The 20,346-nt window shown below is 36.6% G+C and overlaps 1 protein-coding gene across 2 annotated transcripts in view; it reads right to left on the bottom strand.

Annotated features, from left to right (window-relative positions):
- COL12A1 (collagen type XII alpha 1 chain) overlaps positions 1-20,346 on the bottom strand; it is a 102,626-nt gene that overhangs the window by 71,290 nt on the left and 10,990 nt on the right. For both annotated transcript variants that reach the window (XM_064650123.1, XM_064650124.1), the window contains 11 exons: positions 20,033-20,149; positions 19,232-19,375; positions 18,265-18,321; positions 17,333-17,596; positions 17,055-17,219; positions 16,440-16,613; positions 15,352-15,642; positions 14,526-15,128; positions 12,886-13,158; positions 10,415-10,687; positions 9,218-9,490 (listed from right to left, as the gene is read on the bottom strand). In XM_064650123.1, the coding sequence (XP_064506193.1) occupies positions 9,218-9,490; positions 10,415-10,687; positions 12,886-13,158; positions 14,526-15,128; positions 15,352-15,642; positions 16,440-16,613; positions 17,055-17,219; positions 17,333-17,596; positions 18,265-18,321; positions 19,232-19,375; positions 20,033-20,149 (2,634 nt within the window). The remainder of the gene's footprint in view (positions 1-9,217; positions 9,491-10,414; positions 10,688-12,885; positions 13,159-14,525; positions 15,129-15,351; positions 15,643-16,439; positions 16,614-17,054; positions 17,220-17,332; positions 17,597-18,264; positions 18,322-19,231; positions 19,376-20,032; positions 20,150-20,346) is intronic.

The following is a 20,346-nucleotide window of genomic DNA, read 5'->3' as shown; positions in this document are numbered from 1 at the left end:
AGATAGAGAGGTTTTAGTAAAGTTCACTTATCCTTTCATAACAGTGGTTGCATAGAGTGAAAAAAAGTTATAGTGAAAAGGCCTGATTCAGCTCATGCTTCATGAAGTCTCACCAAATTCAGTGACTGCATTAAATGAAAGCCAGGACAGAATCTAAACTCCAAAGAACAATTTTCCTGGAAGCCTGAAAAAAAGATTTGCCTTCAAAAGTAAATTACACCAATTTTTCTGTCTGCTCTTAAGCTCCTACTCCCAAATCTTGGCTTTTTCGTACAATAAAAAAAATATTAAGGCAATCCAAATGGAAAAAATATGGAAAACTTAACTTGATATAATGCACAGATGTCTCACAATAAAAACCTTTCTTTCCATATTTTAATGTAATATAAATATACAAGTCACTTTATTTTGGCTACTTTAAAACATGGCTCTGCCACAACATGATTTCAGTATTAAAGTATCTGCTACCACAGCACAATTTTTTGCAAGTCTACTCTTGGACACCAGAGCTAATGATATATGTTGGAAATACTGCAAAAATAGCTGCTTATTTAAACCCCTTATTGATTAAGTAATTACTGAGGTCATTAAATAATGGAGGAAAATAATTTGTTTGGAATGGACTATAATGAACTGCAGTTACTGCAATATGTTGGTTCTGAAAGAAATATTCTTTGGAACTAAATGTCTTTTTTATAAGGCAAGGTAAGAGAGGGAAAAGGATCTGGGATTCCTACCAAACCACTAGAACTAAATGGAAAATTTTTACTTCAAATAGTTGGAAACTGCTGACAAGACAACTTACCTACTAAGGGAAATTAGACTTTTTATATGTTACACTGCAACTGAGAACACTTCTTTAACATAACACACTAACTTGATTTGCACCTCATGCATGAGGTGGAAGTTCACTCACAGATTTTTTTTTTTTGCTTCACGGGATCTCCCAGAAGTGGTTGGTTTTGGGTTTTGGTTGTTTTTTTTTTTTTTTTTTTTTTTTTTTTTTTTATTAAGGAAACAGCTGTGTTTAAGATATAGTCCAACTCTAAGTCTTAAATTCTTAGGATTCCATGAAATATTATCTAAGCTGCTACATTCAGAGTCAAGAAACATATTTATGCTCCACAATAACACAGGTATAACATGGTGACTAGCGAACATACAATTAGACCTTTGAAATACTTTTCCCTTGGATTAAAACAAAATACCTAGGAAACTTCCTTACATTCCACGCACACAGAAAAATCTACAACACTAACACCTGAACAGTAATTTTTTTCCTTGGTCCGTGTGTTCAGAAATGCTTGTTTTACACCTGCTTCTTGCCTGCTTGTTTAAACAGGACAGATAAGGAGCATGGAAAGACAATAAACACTGTAAGAAAGAAAAGGGCTGGCAAGCAAGCAGCTGTCAAAACACCCCTGCTTTTTCTTGACTTCAAGTGGAAGCCAATGTATGTTCATCACTTCATACAGCCCCCGAGACATCAGCAAGCAAGGAAGGACTTCCTTTTTAAAAATTATTCCCCAACAGGCATGAAGTCCTATGATGCTCTGGAGCACCAAACCAGCTGGTGTAAGCACAGCTGTAAGGCATACTGAGTATGTATACAGTAAAACAAAATGTTTGCATGCACAGGTCAAAACCCTGCCTGGGAGAGCAAGCCAGTCACCAGCTTCAGGCCATCGGATTCACTTTGGCAGTTTTTAGCTCAGAGTACTTTTCACTGCCCACAGTCCCTGCACACCTATACCATCACTCAGCACAGACACACTCTCAAAAATTCACTTGGTAACTTTCAGTCAGGTGCTTTTACACCCTGTTCTGGACTTCTGTAATGTCCAGTCTCCATATTAAGTTTTTCCACTGTAGTGTGCCAGAGACACAATATGATATTAAAGTAGTTTCCCTCTGTCCACTTGGCTTACCTCCCATAGCTCTCCAGCAAACACTGTTGTTATTGAACACAAAACTGAATCAGCTAAAATTAAAATGTTGACATTCATAAAAATGAAATGGGCTTATTCAAATGACCTTTCCTCTCAGAAACATCCACAAAACTCCAGCTGATATCAGTGGGATTTTTGCATGCAGTTTGGGCCCAAAGTTTGAACAGCTTTCTATATGTGGTTTTTAAAACCAAGTTTCAAAATCAATCTGCAGTGGTAAATTTTATGCAGAGCCATGTTTCATTTAAGTTAAACATAGCATTTATCTAAGGCAGCATCCTAAAAGGTCATAATCAACTGAATAAATGAGCCTGCCTTTGCAGAGGCGTATGTTATGGCCTGAGTCCTGCCTTGTTTAAAATAGGCATAAGTCAGGAGTATCCCATTGAATCAACAGGTTAAATTGCCACAGCCAAGGATCCAAGTGCACCCATCAGACGAGATGATAACAGAATCACTTTCAGGTAGTCACTTGGGTTGGCTGATATCCTTCCCTCAAAGACATAAAGTAGTTGGAATGTCAGACCTCAGGCATGTAGAGAGGGGATGTGGGCATACTACAGGGGATAGTCAAGGACTTGCTACACAGAGGGATGCTCACATGGCCCCATTAGAGCAGGTTTCTTGATCTTCTGCAGAAAGGTATGAAGATGCCAACCAGGGGAGCTCTGACCCAAAACAGGGACTTTGGCCAGAACACTCCTGAGTCCCTGATCTAGGATAACAAGTGTTCACATTCAGTCCTTTTAATATTTTATCTGTCTTTTCCAAAAGTTAATCAGTTAACACTGCTCTCAGCTGTGTGGAGATATCTTATTATTATTCACTTAACCTTCCCCTGTGTTATTTTTTCCTGTTACATATTTCATTTCCTAGATATAACTAAGATAATTTTCCACAGATTATCAAAATGTCATACTCAAACATCTTGGAATGTCTAATTTTAAAAATGCATGAAACAGCATTAAATTGCTGAGGACACTGAGTTCTTGTTTCTGTCAGGACAGAAGCAGCACTACGCAGTCTGAACATTACGTAAAGTCCCTGTGATATGCTAAAAACCTCATTGTAAGAAAATGTCACTTGAATTTGCACTATTCTGCCTGTAGGAGGTCATTAATTTCTAAAGAATTCTTATGTTACTGTAGAAACAGCAAAAAGAAATAATTTATTTAGCAAAGAACTACCATCCATTTTCTGACCAAAAAAGAGAAATCCCCCAATCTAAGCTACAAGAAATGTATACAAGAGAAAATAACTTAAAAATTAAAAGTGATTCAGTCATGACAACCTTTTTTCATACATTGCTTTAGTACAGACCAATGGTCACAGCACACATAGCTACTCATTAAACAGGATGGCAGCATTGGGCCCTATATCACAGAAACAGAAAGATTCTGCTTCTAAAGGGGGAGAGACTACTACATAATTATCTCTCAAATTTATCTCCTGAATATAATACACTGTGCCTCTTTTTGTTTATTCTAAAACATGTAAAGGTAAGAAATAAAATGGGTGACATCTCTGCTAATGGAGACTAGCAATCTCACATATGTCAAAAGAATTTTGTCCATTTTTACAAACAGTGGGCCTAGCCTAGGATCTTCACTGATATAAGTGAAGCCCTTTGAAATTTCTCAGTGAAAGCAAGATGGGAATCTGATCACTGAATATTTTTTCTGAAAAAAAAAAAACCTAGTTTTTTTTCTAAATTTCTCTGAAATTCGTATTTAAAAGTGGAATGACTTTCCTGCTTACAGTCAGTTACTCAAATATTCTTAAAGTTGTTCTGAAAAATATATAACTGGCAGCAAAAGGACACTCATAAAACAGATCCTCAGCTTTCAAACTTTTCAGACGTTTCTTAGGATTAAGCATTTCTGTATAGATTGATTAATCTAGCAATGAATTTGTTACTCTTTAAAACAACTGCAAATTATGAAAGTTAATCTATTTAGCAGCTAATGTACAGTATGTTCTTTTCATCTGACAGCATGAATTTGGGCAGAAAACCAAATTCTTGCCAGACTTAAAACCACATCTCTTATTAAAAAACAGATTAGGAAAACAGTAGCACTCACAAACTGCTCACTGTCTGCTGCAGTTCCACTCACTGCCCTTACCATGTTTCTCATTGTATTTTATTTCTGGTGTATGATGACTTGGGTAAGATCATATGATCCCAAAATACACTGAAAGCCAAATTATTTGTTTGGAGTGTTTGGGGATAACAGTGGGATTTTTCCCTAAGACATTTTGTGGGTGTTTTTTGCTTGTTCTTCAATCTGTATTATGCATCATCAAATATAACCATCAGTGCTAACTTGTTTAGTTCCTTCAGTTCTCACAAGCCTTGTTCCACGCCGAGGCAAATGGCAGTCTGCACAGATTTAATTTACTTTAGCTGTTTCAACAACTTTGTGTGAGCTGAGGGGAATCATAGCCAAAAAAGTATGTCTTTTTTCCATGGCACCTTTATAGAAGGACTCCAACTAAAGCTGCCTAGTGATGGATCACCATGCACTTTTGAAAGTGAGAGAATATGTATAAGTGGAGAGTTTTCTACAGCACATATTTTGCACATGCAATTATGCTTAAAGGAGTATGAAATATAAAGCTCTAGAACTTTCACCTCTGGACGGTACCTCATAACTGTAGACAAAATCAGCCTGTGACTGAAAGAGGCTGTACAAAAGATGAGAGCACTATAAATTTCCTAAAGTCTGGATTACTGAAGAAGGAAAGCACACTCCTTTAACAAGGTGGCAAAACAGTTTCCCTTTTCCTGCTCCACAAACAAACAAAAAAGAAATAAACCCATTCTCTCTGAATAACAATTACCTGGTAATGGAATGACACTCTCATTTGCTAAACTCTCTATACTGTGTTGTCTCTGAGCAGTTCATAAAATGATGATCCTTTGGCATGTGTTTATCTTTGGGCTGCACCAGAGAGCTATGCAAACAGTTTATAGAAGAGATTATCTGCAGTTACTTGGGGGAATATTTGCCCTCTCTGTTTTATGAAGAGAAACAATAAGGGCAAGCATATACTTAGCAAAAATAAAAATACAAGGTGAAACTGAGATTACCCAGCTGGTAAATGATATCAAGTACACAGAATGATTTCTGGGTTTATGTGGATTGATTTTTCCTGTGAATCCTGAAACAAACGAGCCACTTCAAAACACTGAAAAACTGCCTTGCAGAGCAAAGCAGAGGAAGAGGAGGAACTTCCAAGAGCAATTTGTAACTGCTCCAAAATACTTTGGAGATAACAAACATAACTGAAGGGCCTTCAGTGAAAGCCTGGGCAGACGTCCTTGCAGATCACGTTAGAGCAGTCTAAAAACTTCTCATTTTTTTGCTCTCTGGTGAAGGATACCCTTTTCTGGAACAGTGTAACTGCCCATGTGAGTTCTCCTACTACGTGCAGAGCAAAATAAATCATTACTGAAAGCCATAAGAATGCTTGCCTACACCCTTAATTGCAGGAGACCATTTAGTAATTCAGTAAAATTCCATAAATATCTGACAGTTTGGATTTTTCATTTCCTGCCACTTGACTATAAGATAGCTGGAGAAGCTACTGTATCAAGTTCCCCTTTTCTCACTTGCCTGTTAGGGCTGAAATGTTCACTACACCCAAACTGATTCCTCTTAGGCTACATATCAATACCATGAACTAGCAACTGTCCCAGTTTGAAAGGCAATCTCAGGCTTAGCTCTTGATATGATGAGGAGCTGAAATGGCCAGCAGCTATGGCATCACTGAACAGGTTTGGTGAGAATTCATATGGTGAAGACATCAAGTAAGCCCCATAGGGATTCCTGATACAGGAAAACACTTTAGTGCTCAGTATTTCAGTGTTGTTGGCAATGCAAAACACACACCACACTGTTTTGTTTCTCAGACACCATGGCTCACGGAAAAACTAGCTGAAATACTAAACACTTTTTTATGCTTCCTTTCACAGCTTTTTTGTCATTACTGTTGATAAGTTTATTTCTCCAGAAGTTAAGATCTGTCCTGTTTCCAGCCTCAGTCAGACAAATTATTTCAGCTACTTGTTGGTCAAGTATTCACTTCACCGACCTGTGTAACTTTTCATCCGGGTCCAACCATATTTATTTTAGCTTCACAGCCAGCATGACTTCTCTTTTCATGCAAACTTCTATACTAAGCTTTGAAGTTTCAATTATACCTTTCAGTTCCAAAATTGCAAACCTTTTGCTCTTAATTGTCTGGTTTTCCTCAAGTTTTGTCATTTTATCCTTCAATGAGGTAAGATAATACTATACAGTGAAATATTGTCTTATATGCTGCAACAAATATTCTGAGAATCTTTCATATCATTAGTCAAAGAGTGTTTTAAAATATCTACAGACCATGTTCAAAGAGTTCTGGCCTAATTCAAGTACTTTTATTGCCCCTCAAAACTGCAGACATGCTGATTGCTGAAATACAAGGTAGATGTTCCACAAGGAAATTTGATTTAGGCCTTTGCTGTCATGCAAACAGAAATTTGTATTCTGTTTGTTCCCTTTGATCACCCAGTAATGATTGACATCTCTACAATGCTCTTACTAACATTTTATCTCACCAAGAAAATTAAATAGACAGTTTTGATACAAAGAATAACATTTTTTGGAGTGCACCATGATAGGATTTTCAAATCCAGCTGAATCTTCAAAGAATTTACATTTGAGTCACAAAGCTATATATGTCAAAATGGTACAAGTAATTTCTAATTTAGTTTTCTCCCAGCTGAAGAACTGAATAAAAAGTAATTCAGTTGAGTGATAGGATGCTTGGTTATTCATATTTATCCCAAGAAAAAATCTGTCACAGAATTTTTTAGGTAATGTTTTAATTCAGTTGCTTAGAGTAAAATCTCTTACAGGAATGCTTCTGTGACCTTTTCAGTGCAACACCCATTTTAAATTTCATCTGGTTGCATATGAATTCATTTCTGAGATATAGGCAATTATTCTTTTAAATTCTTTGACTCTTTAACCAACTTTGAGAATGTTTTTCTTCTTTTAACAATTTAGTAAGGCAGAAAGGCCAAATAGGAATCAGAGACCTTGGGAGGTGGGATGGGTCAGGGAGCACTGAAAGGACAAGACAGTCTGTACCTGAGACTGAATTCTGTTTTTCTGATGACTTTGTTGTTTGGATTCTACTGTATTTCATTCACTGCTCTCTAGGATATGTTCTAACAGAAGCTCTAGGTAACCCCTTAAAAGACTTTCCTCTTGCTCACGTTTTATGATAGGATAAAAAGCTAAGCCTACTTTATGAATTTGAAACACACTTGATCTCTCCACATCTCCATGTTAATAAAGGATTTCTCATGAGTTTACTATAAATATACTAATGAAAATATTGCCACCAAATGTAAACAGTTAACTTGGTCAACCCTTTACTAAAATTTGAGGCATCTCCCTAAGGATGTGGACAATTCAGTCTGTTTAACAGTGAGACAGAGGCCTCTCAAGATTCACAAAGGAAGACAGGAATTCCTCTAACCACTGACAGCACAGAGGAAAAAGCAGGGATGTCAGCTCCTCTGTCTACCTGAGATCCAGTCTGCTTTTGTTCTGAGAGTGAAATTTGCATTCCTGGATGTGCAGTGGCTCAGCTTCAATGGAAAGAGTAAAGAAGATTCTTGTCCAGCATACACTGCAGCTTTGTGAATCTGATGGGATGTGAAGATGGTGGAGATGTGAATTCAAATTCTCCCAGAATGTGTAAAGCCTACACATTCTCCCTCTTCTCTCCAAAAAAATGTTAGACCTCAAAAGGGGCAGCACCACCACCAACAGGGAAGTTCATTAGGTCCTGATCACCTCTGGCTTTTCTGGAGGATATGGGCAGCAGATCTCTCTTCTCATTTACCTGGATCTCAGCAGTGTTCTGGGCAAGAGACAAGCTCTTTTTCCCTCAAAAGAAGCATTCAGATCTTGCATGAGTAGTGAAAGCAAGCGAGTTAGGGAACTTTCAGCGTGAATTGCAAGGTGCCTGATGCTCTAACGGCTGCATCCTGGCTCAGCATAAGTACGTGGATTGGATCTTTGTCTTAGTGGGATGGGCAGTGTTGGTGCCTAGAGCTCTCATTTGCTCCTTCTATAGTCAATAGACAAATAAATGTTCAGTTGAAGGAAAAATGAGATCTCAGATGGACTACCTGCCTTTCTTCATCAACCACAGAATTCTAGAGCATCCATGCTGCAAACTGCAGTGTTCAAGTAAATACCTAAACTTTAGTGGGAAGAATTCAGCACACTGGCATATCACTGGAAATTATTTTTTTAAATTATTTGATTTTATATTTTCCTTTTTAAAAAGGTTTTTCTCGTTTGGTTCCTAATCTATGTTGTAAACAAAAAGTGAGACTTATGCAGAAACCGTGAGTCAAGTATATTGCTAGTCTCTAACTCCATTAGCATCAATGGACAAGTCTTAATTCCACATCATTCATTTGCAAGATGTTTTCAAGTGTCATGCATACACAGCTGCAGTGCCAGCCTTCAGCAATACATACCTGACCAGCACAGAGCAGTCACATTTCCTTTCAAGGCCTAGGATGAAGCTTTCATTATCCTCTGACAATCTACAGATGACACTGAGAATGCTCACAGAGAACTAGTCTGGGAAATTCTCCACTCAAAGGCAGAGAAGGAGCAGTCTCCCCTCCTTATAAGAAAGTCTTTGGCTCTGACTTCACGCTTAGCCAGCAGTCTGTTTATGCTCAGGTCCAGGTTTTTAGTTAGAAGCAGGGTATTACTCATTATCTCTTTGCCTAGACTAGATGTTGTTTCTCTAATGCAAAAATGGTCCCTGAACATCTTTCAGTCTCAGTACAGTAGCGATGCTGCATATTTTCAAATGGATGAAATACTTTAACTCCATTAATTAATCCCCTTACATTAAGAACAATCTGCCACTAAAACTGTTCAGAAGTTGAGAGTTATAAGACAAAATATTTCACTGAGGCTAATGTGGAAGTACAGTCAGTTTTGGTTGGTGCTCCTGAGGAACACCTTTATTAAGAGACCCAGAGTCCCCTCCACAACCAGTGATTTAACCCATTTTTTTGTCTGAGGACAGTAGGTTTGGAAAATCCATGTAAAGCAGGAGAGTGTTTTTATGCCTATTCTTCATTCATATATTTGCTTCTATGGAAAACTTGGGAAGACACTTTAAGACACCATAAACATTAATCAAATAAATGAATGACCATACAGAAAACATTAAATAATTACCTTCAAGTGTTTCTCCCTCTCCAGAAAGGGCGTCTCCTGCTCCAGAGGCATACAAGGCGGACACAGTCAATGCATACCTAGTGGCTTGGTCCAAGCCTTTCAGCACTTTAGAGGTAGTGTCCCCTTTCACAGTCACTTCCTTGGTTTCACCTCCTGCTACTGGAGTGTAGGTTATAAAGTACTGCTGCACTTTGCCTGGAGCAGCACTCCAGGACAGCTTCATTGTTGATGTTGTAGCATCAGAAACTTTCAAGTTTCTTGGATTTCCTCGGACTGCACATGTCAAAAGAGGTTGAAAACAAGTTGAACCAAGCTTCATTTCTTGGTTGATTTTTTAGGTTACTATAACATAGGATTTTATGATAAAAAATAATTCCTAAATAGCCTGCACTAACACTGCTACAGTATACTTTTACCATAATCAGGATTTTACAATTCCATCCCCACCCTCTTTAGGCAAAAATGCTCAATAAAGTCTTTTTATTTCCATTTTTTTTTCTGTTAAAACAGGCTCAATCATTCTAGTACTTATATGTACTAGAAACTTAATATATGCTCAACTTCAACATGCCAAGATCCATGTTGAAGTCACTATCTGCAGAATCAAGTCAAAGATGACCAACGAAATTAACACAACTACAGAGTTCTTTTGATTATAATTCTTCTGGTTTATAATATCTAAGATCTCAGTGAAATTTCAACAATGATTAGGACATTCATAAATGTCTCCATACTCTCTGGATTTTGTTTAATAAGGCATAATACATGTTAAAGGATCATGCATCTTCACACAAGTCTACAGTGATAACTTCCGTAAACTAAATGTTTCATTAATTCCTTGCTAAGCACTCAGAACAAAATGCAAACAGGGTCTGAATTTGCTCAAAAGGTATATAATTTACATCACTGACAATATGAAGAATCATGAGGACAATTAATTAAATATACAGGTAGATTCTTCACCCAAGTTACCTTGCCATATCAGATGTTAAAGGTTCAAGAGACTATATTTTAAATTGAAATATTGCAATTTTGATAAATTAAATTGCCTCTCCACTAGGCTGGGGCAATGTTATAATTCTTTGTTCATCTGGGATAATACATATGAATTATGAGATTTATTCTCTTTTCAGTATGAATGTCAACATCCAGGGAGTTTTTCTCAAGCTTACTACATTCATAGCATTTGTCATGTACCTTCGTCAGTTTTTGCATATCCATTCAACGAATTCCCAGGCCCAGACTGATACTCGGGAATAACAGACACTTCATATCTTGTATCTTGGATCAAATTCTGCAGAATAGTTGATCTATCATTTGCTGATACAGTCACTTGTCTCCTTTCTCCTCCAGTAAGGGGTCTGTAAACAAGCCTGTACCGTAGGACATTTCCTGGAGCTGGTGTCCAGCCAACTACAAAGCTATCAGTAGTTTCATCTGTTATCCTTAAGTTTCGAGGAGCACCTTTAACTACAAAAAATACATACATATAATTTGTAAATATTTGCCTTTGGTGAAGTAGTAAATGAAGTAAAACCATTCCAACCATTTTGTTAGCTCATCCAGTTTAGCAAAACAGCTTATAGTGCACTCCCATTGTTTTAGGATACACACACCACTAGTAATTTCTGAAAATTTAGGGCCAGAGTTACATTCAGTAGTGTAACAAAGTTGTCCCCAAAAGTATATTAATCCCAGTTTATATAATAGATTCTGAAAATTAAGACAATCTGACTGTGTTTAGCAGTACCAGTAGAACTCAACTGTGTAAGGGACATTTGGGCATAGTGGGGAAACTTCTTAACACAACAAATGGTATAGGTTTCCTTGCTGTAGCCATTTGCATCTGCACCACTTCCATTTACAGACAGTTCTCAGATACACCTGATTACACACAGGCAGCTCTCCTATTTTAAAAAATGACCAAAGAAAATGCAACAGGAAAAAAACCCACCAAAACAATTCTATTTCTCTAAGTAAAATTTTTGCAACAAAAAATGTATTCATTGCTATATGAGTTGAACCTAATGTTTAAAAAAGGCTTCTGAATTTCATCTCTAACTCAAAGAAATAGCTTGTTATTCCAAAAACTAAAGAAAAACTGTAGTGAATCATTTAAGCTAGCCTGCTCCTTGACAAAAGATATAGCAGCTCAGATGAACTTGTAGGCACACCAAACAAGACTCAACTCTTCCAAAAGACATTAAGATCTACTGTACTGCAAGTTGCCTAGAGTTGCATTGTCATACAGGGGAAAAAAACCCTCTGTTTTTTTGTTGTTTACTACCTATATGCTATAAGCATTGTTCTTTAATGTTAAAAGTGAAGCAATTAATAATCTTAGTTTTAAAGAAACAAACTTGTTTCCTATTAATCAGAAATACAATACTCAACTTCAAATCCTTTAAAAGCCTGAAACCAAAGTTAATTGCCAAGAAAGCCATCTGGCCCAAACTGTTGGCTAGATCTGCATGGAGAGCTCCTGATGATTACATGACTGCAGAAGGACTATCTTCTCAGACACATTGGGATATCATCAGATCATGATGCTGACAGTTATTTAAGGCAGTATCAGTTACAACATGGGAGAATTGATTATTTTTATTAAATTTTTTCTTTTCCCGTCCCTTACACACAAAAGCTACATATTCTAATCAGCCAAGAGTTTGTCTGTTTTCCTAAGGAAAAATTATGTGTGTCCAAAATATTCTGACTGGTAATGTCATGGAAATGTGAATACTGACAGTGAAACCTGTATCTTCCAAACTTAACATCCAAAATAAGCTATTTTATAGGCATTTATTTCTATCAGTCCTAAGAGGAAACATCAATTAATGAAGCTCCGTGCTGTTTCTTTTTCTCCCTGGGAACAATTTATGTCACCAAAGGTCACAAATGACAGCATGGAATAATTAAAAAGAGTGGATCAATATTTTTAAAAGCATGATTTAGAGTAGACCGAGTATTCAACTACTGGAATAGAAAATCAAATTTACTGTCATGCTGTTCCTTTCAACCAGCAGAAATGCATCATGGCAACTGTATCAAGAAAAAGTAGTTACCATGCTTAAATTGACAGCCCTTGATCACATAAACTCACACTGACATGAGTGGAAGTTTTGCATTAGTTATTGGATCAGATCCATGAAGTTCTGACAAAAAAACAGGTGACCAAAACTCAACCCCCTTTACACCTATTGTATCTAAAACAGAATTTCTACTAATGTTAAGTTAGCAAATTACATAGGCACACATTTCACTTTAAATATATTGAAGTCAACATGCATTCTTGCATCAGAATCATAGCTATTCAATAGAGCAGAACAGAATTGAATAGTTCAGTTGGAAGGGACCTACAATATTCATCTACTCTAACTGGACTGTATATTATTGAAAACTTACTACTTCCTTTGAAAAGAGACCAATGCAGAGAAGCACAGCATCCATCCAGCTTTCAGGGAAAATAAAATCCAATCTTAACAACTTAATGTTTGCATATCATTGGAATTCTGTATCTTTACGGAACGCATTGAGATACAATAATGTTTATTCTCATTCTGCATAGCTTCTCAGCCTCAGCTGATGCTCCTCATAGATCCACTCTTCAATTATGCAAATTCTTATTTGAACATATGACTCCTTTTGTCTGAGAATAATGGGAATCCTACCTTCTAAGGTGGTTTCTTCTCCATCCAAGGGAGGGCCATCACCATCTTCATACTCAGAAATCACACTGACTGCATAAGTAGTTTCAGGCAGTAAATTGGTGAGAACTGAGCTAGTACTTGAAGCTGGTACTGAAACAATGAATTCATCTCCACCAACTGCTACTTTATATTTAATGAGATAGGACAAAACCTCAGATCCAGCTGGAGACCAGCTCACTTTGAAACTGTCAGATGTTATGTCAGAAAAGACCATGTTCTTTGCAGGCACATAAGCTGTATAGAAATAAAAATGTGCATGTGAGGCATACCTCCTAGAATATTTTAAACACAAAATCTCTAAAATAAATTAAAAAATTCCCTCAATAATTTCATTTATTCTAACTGAACAGATATTTTATTGCACGTGCACAGTATTTGCTTATAGCTATCAAATTTGATGAAGTTCATATCTAGGTTGCCTAAAATCATTCAACAATGAGTAGAAGCATCAACTCAGTGATTTCTAAATCGAATGAAAACAGTCCATCTATACTCATGAAAACTTAAGTTAGAATCTGATGATCAAGTTAGGTTTCCTCTTTTATATGTCCCATCGACGGTAATAACATGTCCTCAAGGGAAACTAAGAATTGTTGGGATTTATTTCAGATCTAGATTAGAAACAGGACAAAATAAATACCAGTATTTTTTCAGGAACAAAGTTGAAGGGGAAACATGGAATTTGACATGAAGCACAAACACAAACCTGACACCCTGGGCTTGTTTTGGTTGGCCTAGGTAGCCTAACAGTGGGAATCTTAAGACTGCTTCAGCCCTCTAAACAAAGGCTGTGCTGCTGGTTTGTTCCTCAAAGCTATCCTGAAACAAAAGGCTTATTTTTAAAGAGAGTGGGGTTTTCAATATTGGGACTATTCAATGTTTGTGTTCTACTAAACATAGGTAGGGGCACTGAGGGTGCAACTAATCATAAGTAACTTTAGCTGACCAAAAGATGGTCATTTAGAAATCTTTTAAGTTTTTAACATCCAAGATGGTCAAATTTGGATGCATGTGAAGACTTTCATGTGCTACTTCAGTTCAGTCTTAGAAGACTTCAGTCTTCGTACAGTTAGACTGAGATAATATCACCTAGCATCTGCTGTCTCAAGTTGTATTGTCTAAGCTCATACCAGAGGGTCATTAATTTTACTCTAAATATTAATCAAATCACCCCTAGAGTTGTTGGCATTGCTTCACTGCCTTTGGAAATCTAAAAGACAAGCCTATATTAGCTACCGCATCTTAGACAGCTAAAAACGAATGGGTATGGTAACTGTTCTACTCAAGACACTGAGTGTAAAAGCAGAGCACATCCACTAAGGTCATTCCAATAGACACACATTTAATAGCTTTTTAGATACTTAACAGGGGAGGGGGGAAAAATTTCTCCAATAATTTTTTCATCTCCATTTCACCATTCATTTCCCTTGCTTTTAATACGTTTGAAAATGAGAAGCAAATCCCCAGTTATTAAAATTATCATTTGTATGTGGACAATTTCATCAATGTACATTCTTTAGGTAACTACAAGAACAAAACATTGGTTCAGATATTTTTTCACTGCATTTTCTACATTCCTCTAAGTAATGGTAGTTACTTACATTTTCTCCTTATAGCAGCCAGTTCCTGCTCAATTCGTAGGCAGACTGACTGTGTAAGCTCAAATGATATTCTTTGAAAAGCATCAAAATCTTCCACCGTGTAAACGTGGGTCTCAGCAGGAGGTGATGCAATCGCTTCCAACTCTGTACGCACGGCATCCTTCACACCAACTGCAAATATTTCTACATCTGCGTCCCTCAGCTTTATTGCAGGTTCTTTAAAAGCATCTGATGATTTTCCATCAGTAATTAGAATCATGACTCTTGGCACATTTGGTCTTGATCCTTTGCTGGTGACAAATACTTTCTCCCTCACATATGTCATTGCTTTGCCTGTGTTGGTAGATCCACCTCTGTAGGGGAAGGTGTTAATAGCCTGAATTATGTCTTCCACTTTGTTGTATCTGTTCAAAGAAAACTCCATATGGGGATCTCTGCTGTACTGGACAAGACTTATCTGTACTTTTCGAGGCGATATCTCAAAGCTTTTAACTAACACTTCCAAAAAGGCTCTTACTTTTACAAAATTGGCAATACCAATGCTGTAGGAACCATCCACTAAAAACACAACATCAGCTTTTACATCCACACCCCGTGAGCATTCTGCAAAGAGAAAGAATAACCATTGTAAACAGATTTTCAATAGCCACCGCATTACAATTGCATCTGTAGTTCATGTATCACACCCAGTTGCTTATAAACAAAATAACTATGCTAAGCAAAGCTGTTTCTCACAAATTATAAAGGTATGAGATTAAAACAAGCATCAGAGCTTTAATCAATGAAAAGCTACCATGTGAAAATAATGCAGTGGCTCCTAACTTACCCACTTGAACTTTTACTTGTTGTGTTTTTTCCATTATCGTTATTGGTTCACTGGGGGTCAGTCCTTTCATTGCATAAACATTAATTTGATACTCTGTGTCTGGAGAGAGATCTTTAACATTGAGAGCAGTAGTCTGAGGACCCACACTCAGTACATGTTGTTTTCCACCAGCTATCATTGGAATGAACTGCAGCCGATAGCCAGTTATTTGGCTTGTGGATGGATCCCAAGTGATCCTAACAGATTTTGAGGAGATCTGAGTGGCCACCAGATTTGAAGGAGGCTCCACCACTGAAAAAAATGAAAAGCAAACCCAAAATATTAATTACAATAAAAGCATATTTTCTTCACGGTTTTTATTTCTGGAATAAACTTACTTATCTTTGCTTAATCTTTACTAAAAATCACTTTTAGCATAAATAAACAGAAGTGAATGACAGGACTGTCCAAAAGCGACATAGAAATATGAACAATTCGTGGTCCCTCAAGTAGAGAAGAAGTTCCAAGAGAAATTCTGCCTTGCTTTAAACCCTTTTCAATCAGAAGTGAAAGCTACACTCACAGAAACACAGTAGAAAGTGTGAACAAATGCAGACTTGAGCAGAGCACTATGACAGTGGAGTCATCTCTGCTGCCATTTTGGTCAAAGAATAACTAGTCACTCAAAACCTTACAGGGTCAGAAAGCTGCAGTGACACAGGTCGCTGTCTGTGTTTTCTCAGTATTCTCCAGTTTTCATTCCTTGGTTCTTAACCTATTACATATTCTGCCCCTTTACCAAGCAGTTTTTTTCCCTTTAATACATTTTTCCACAGAAGTGACGCCTGTGTCCAAACTGACTCTATGAGACTGATAACTGCACATCGTTGCCTTTGAAACTATGGAATAATGGAGCTATTCCAAACCTACTACATCACATGTTCTGTTCTCGTGCATTAAAAACACAAGACTGAGACCAGTTTTCCACACTTGCTAAATGAGGCAACAGATCAAACTCCAGAAATAAAGCAAAGGAAGTAGGGATAGCCTCTTAAATATGCATTGGAATAAACTGAGTTCTATAAATATGTGTATACAAAGTACCTCACCTTCTTCTCCACTAACCAGTTCACCTAGTTGTTCATCAACACCGGAGCACACTTGCAAGATAATTTCATTCTGTATATCCACAATTCCATCAAAATTAGCCACATTGAACACATGCTTCAGTGAAGGCTGAGATGCAATTAACTTGAGTTCCTTTGCATCTGCTGCTTTTATACCTAGAAGTTGCAATAGACAGGACTGTGTTAAGTAGCCATAAAATACAGACACCTGTGAATGTACTCATGAAATGTCAGAACATCCTGGGGTAAAGCTGAGTTTAATTTCTCTTCTGTCTTTTGTCATTATCAATAATCGAACTACAAAAACATACAAAATAATGAGGTGACACACTCCATTTCCAATGCAAGAAAATGATGTGATATCCTCAGTGAGACCAGGGTTGAAACTATGCTAGTCAGTCATCCTAATCTCCATGTAGGAGCTACATGGAGATTAACACAAATGGTATTTTTCACTCTGGAGGTCGGAAATGACCCACTAATGCATACAGATTAAAAGAGAGGCATAATGAAATTCTTGAAACACGAATCTGTACAACATATACATTATTTCTTTATCAATGTTAATCTCTCAATCATTACAAAAACTCGACATACCCAAAGAAAAAACTTCAACTCCTATGTTGCGAAGCTCTCTTGCAGGAATTTCTACATCGTCTTGAGCTTTTCCATCAGTAATGACAATTGCTACTTTGGGAAAGCCTTTTCTTGCTCCAGCAGACTCAGTGAAGGTGTTTTGAACCAGGTAATCAATAGCCTCACCTAAAAACAACACCACAAATTGTGTTTTACTAGACTTGTATGAACCAGGATTTAAAGCAAATTTGAATAATGAAACTAAATGCTGAATAAACATGTACGTGGAAAATCTGTACCTGTCATTGTGTTGCCACCTTTGTAAGGTATCCTTCTAATTGCATCAATAAGATCACTACTTCTGAAATACTGATTTAAATTGAACTCTGTTCTTGTATCCGAACTGTACTGAACAACTCCAACTCTTGTCTTTTCTTCCCCAATGTCAAAAGCTGATACAAGGGCAACCATGAAGTCCAGAATATATCCAAAGTTATTTCTCCCTACACTCCATGAGCCATCTACCAGGAAAACTAAGTCTGTCATTGCACTTATGGAGCATCCTGGAACATAACAGGAGAAAAAAAAGCAAAACTCTATTAGCAAATGAGCAATAGCATTCCTACAAATCACTGAGACATCTAATGGGAACTTAGTAGAGAAAAGTCAAAAAAACGGATGTTTAATAGATTGATCTTCTTATCTGGAATATTTTAGTTGTGGAAGCATTATTCACGTAAGTGAATTTACCCATATGAGTTTTCTAGCCAGCATTATTAAAAAGAAACTGTTTTGAAACACTTCTCATGCTAATCCACAAGATCTGTTATGCCTCAACAGATGAAAACACACATACAAAACTTTTTGCAGTGATTTGATGTTACAGAAAAACATAATTTTGTTACGACTTCTGCCTTCTATCTTTATCTCCCCATTATAGCTGCACTGGCTCTTCTGCAACGTCTTTTATCCACAGCACAATGCTTGCTGTTAATAGGACCAAGACACTCATGGACCTGCTCAGGTTAGTTTCAGTACCAACTTTGCACCTTAATCTTTCAATCCAGCCACTAAATTCCTTCTATCCCAGTCCCTTCACAAGTTTTCTTAACTCTGGACAACTTTACAAGTGAACTTCATTGCTAGGTAACACAGTTTAACTTTACAGGGTGCTAGAGCTAGACCTCAGATAAGACAAATCTCAGGTAAGTTGAAACATAAAACATCTTACTTTGTAATTGAGCCTCAACCTTCTTTTCCTCTGGTATCCCTGGACCACCTGTCTGAACTGCAGAAAGCACACAGTAGACAGAATTAATGGAGGAAATCAGGTTAAATTTGTAAACATCAAAGAAAAGCATTTAGGGAATTAGACACAAATCTGACAAGACTCAGAACATAAAAACATAAATATAGGTTGTGAATAATACATCACCTGTACTTACAGAGGTGACAACATAGTATTCAGGACAACACAAAACACAGAAAATGCAAATAACTAAGGATACTGTGTATTTGTATATCTTGTACAGTAATTTCCTGAAATTTAACTGCAACATCCCTGGATGAAATACCAATATTTCTCATTTCTAAAAACTAGGGTAATTTATCATAAGTAACTTTCCCATGGTTGTTTGTGAAGCTTGATACATGAGACAAAATACATCATAAAAGAGAGCATGCTGTGGATTTTTACTCAATTAAATTTATCTTATGCTTTAATTATTAATATAAATTATAAAAACTTAAATTCAATATTTTAGTATGCATTCAGATATATTGTGTCACATTTTATTATTATTTGATGACTATAGTTAGTTTTTTCACACACACGCACACACACACATACACACAGGGGACGTCTGTTGAATTCATTTGTTACTGAGGTCAATGATCATCTTCCCCTTGACTTCAGCAGATGCAATTACAGAAAGTAGGTTTAGCCCAAAAAAAAAACAGGTGTCTCCTGCCAAGAATTCTATAGGGGTTGTCAGACACTATATATCCATGTTAGTCTCCTTTGATCTCTTGCAAATTCTCTCTGCGTCTATTACGAATAATGGGAAAAGGATGTTCAGACAGCTCCATCTAATGAGAGTTCAGGTATGTGGCAATTTTCTTCAGGAACTGGATCACAGTTTTATGGATGACCACTCAGCTATCTTACTTGGTTTTCTGATTGTATAACAGCTACTTACTTGTCAGCTGGCCAAAAACAGGTAGACTCTCCTCTCTGTCATCATATGAAGCTATCGATACAACATACTCTACATCAGGTATAAGATCTGATAGGACAGTTTGGGTAGTGCTAGGTGAAAGAGTAAATTCTTTAGTAGGTCCATCTGCAATAAATATATAAAACACTTAATGCAGTCTTTAAGTCCAATAATATTGATAAGTTTATCATAAAACAAAACGCAACAGAGAATAATCTATCTAAAATCCAATTATAATTTTAGAATGATAGACTTTTGGTTTTCATGAAGTATGAATATTGAAACATGAAACTTCAAACTAACTTGCTTCAATAGTGAACAAATTACTAAATTCCAGGAAATTTGAATCTCAAAATGCACATACAAAATGTACTATCATCTAACAAATCATGGTCCAGGTCTGATTCAATATCACTTTTACACTAATTATTTCTCAAAGTGAAACAGAATAATGACTCTTACACAGCACAATAAAATTCTTAACCTTTACGGTAAAAGCGCAGAAGAGGAATAGAGTGATGATTCTACCTTCTTTTTGCTCCTTGGAAAGGAAAGGCATCCAAAACTTATTATTTGCAGTCCCAAAACAGTAAACGCTATGGTAAAAAAAGCTCTAACTTGGAACAATCACTGGTCCTTGTATGCCCTTTGCTTCTGCTCAGTCTCGATCACAAACTTCAGAAATATTTTAACAGTTACTCTCATACTTAAGTTAGATATAAGCAAAAATAAACCCAATGTTTCAAAAAATGTAATCTCATAACAAAATTTTACAGAACTCACCATTTGTTGGAACCACAGTTATTCTGTAACCCACTATTGCATCTGGTGGCCTTTTCCATGACATTTGAACATTATGTTCATCTATAATTGTAAAATTCAAGTCTGATGGTGGATTAACTGCAAAAGATTTATACCAGGTGGATGTTTAAAAAATTGGAAAAATAGTAAATGAATAAATAAAAGAATATTGAGCAAAGCTTACTAAAATTGTCTTTGCATAAATTTGTTTCCAACAAATATAAAGATATGTTGTTGGAAAAAGAGTAAAATAAAAGCTGACAAAATGTGACAAAACATCAAAGAGTATATGCATT

The sequence above is a fragment of the Pseudopipra pipra genome, chromosome 3, assembly GCF_036250125.1.
Source record: "Pseudopipra pipra isolate bDixPip1 chromosome 3, bDixPip1.hap1, whole genome shotgun sequence".
In the NCBI taxonomy this organism is placed as follows: Eukaryota; Metazoa; Chordata; class Aves; order Passeriformes; family Pipridae; genus Pseudopipra; species Pseudopipra pipra.
This window is presented reverse-complemented; position numbering and strand designations above follow the sequence as displayed.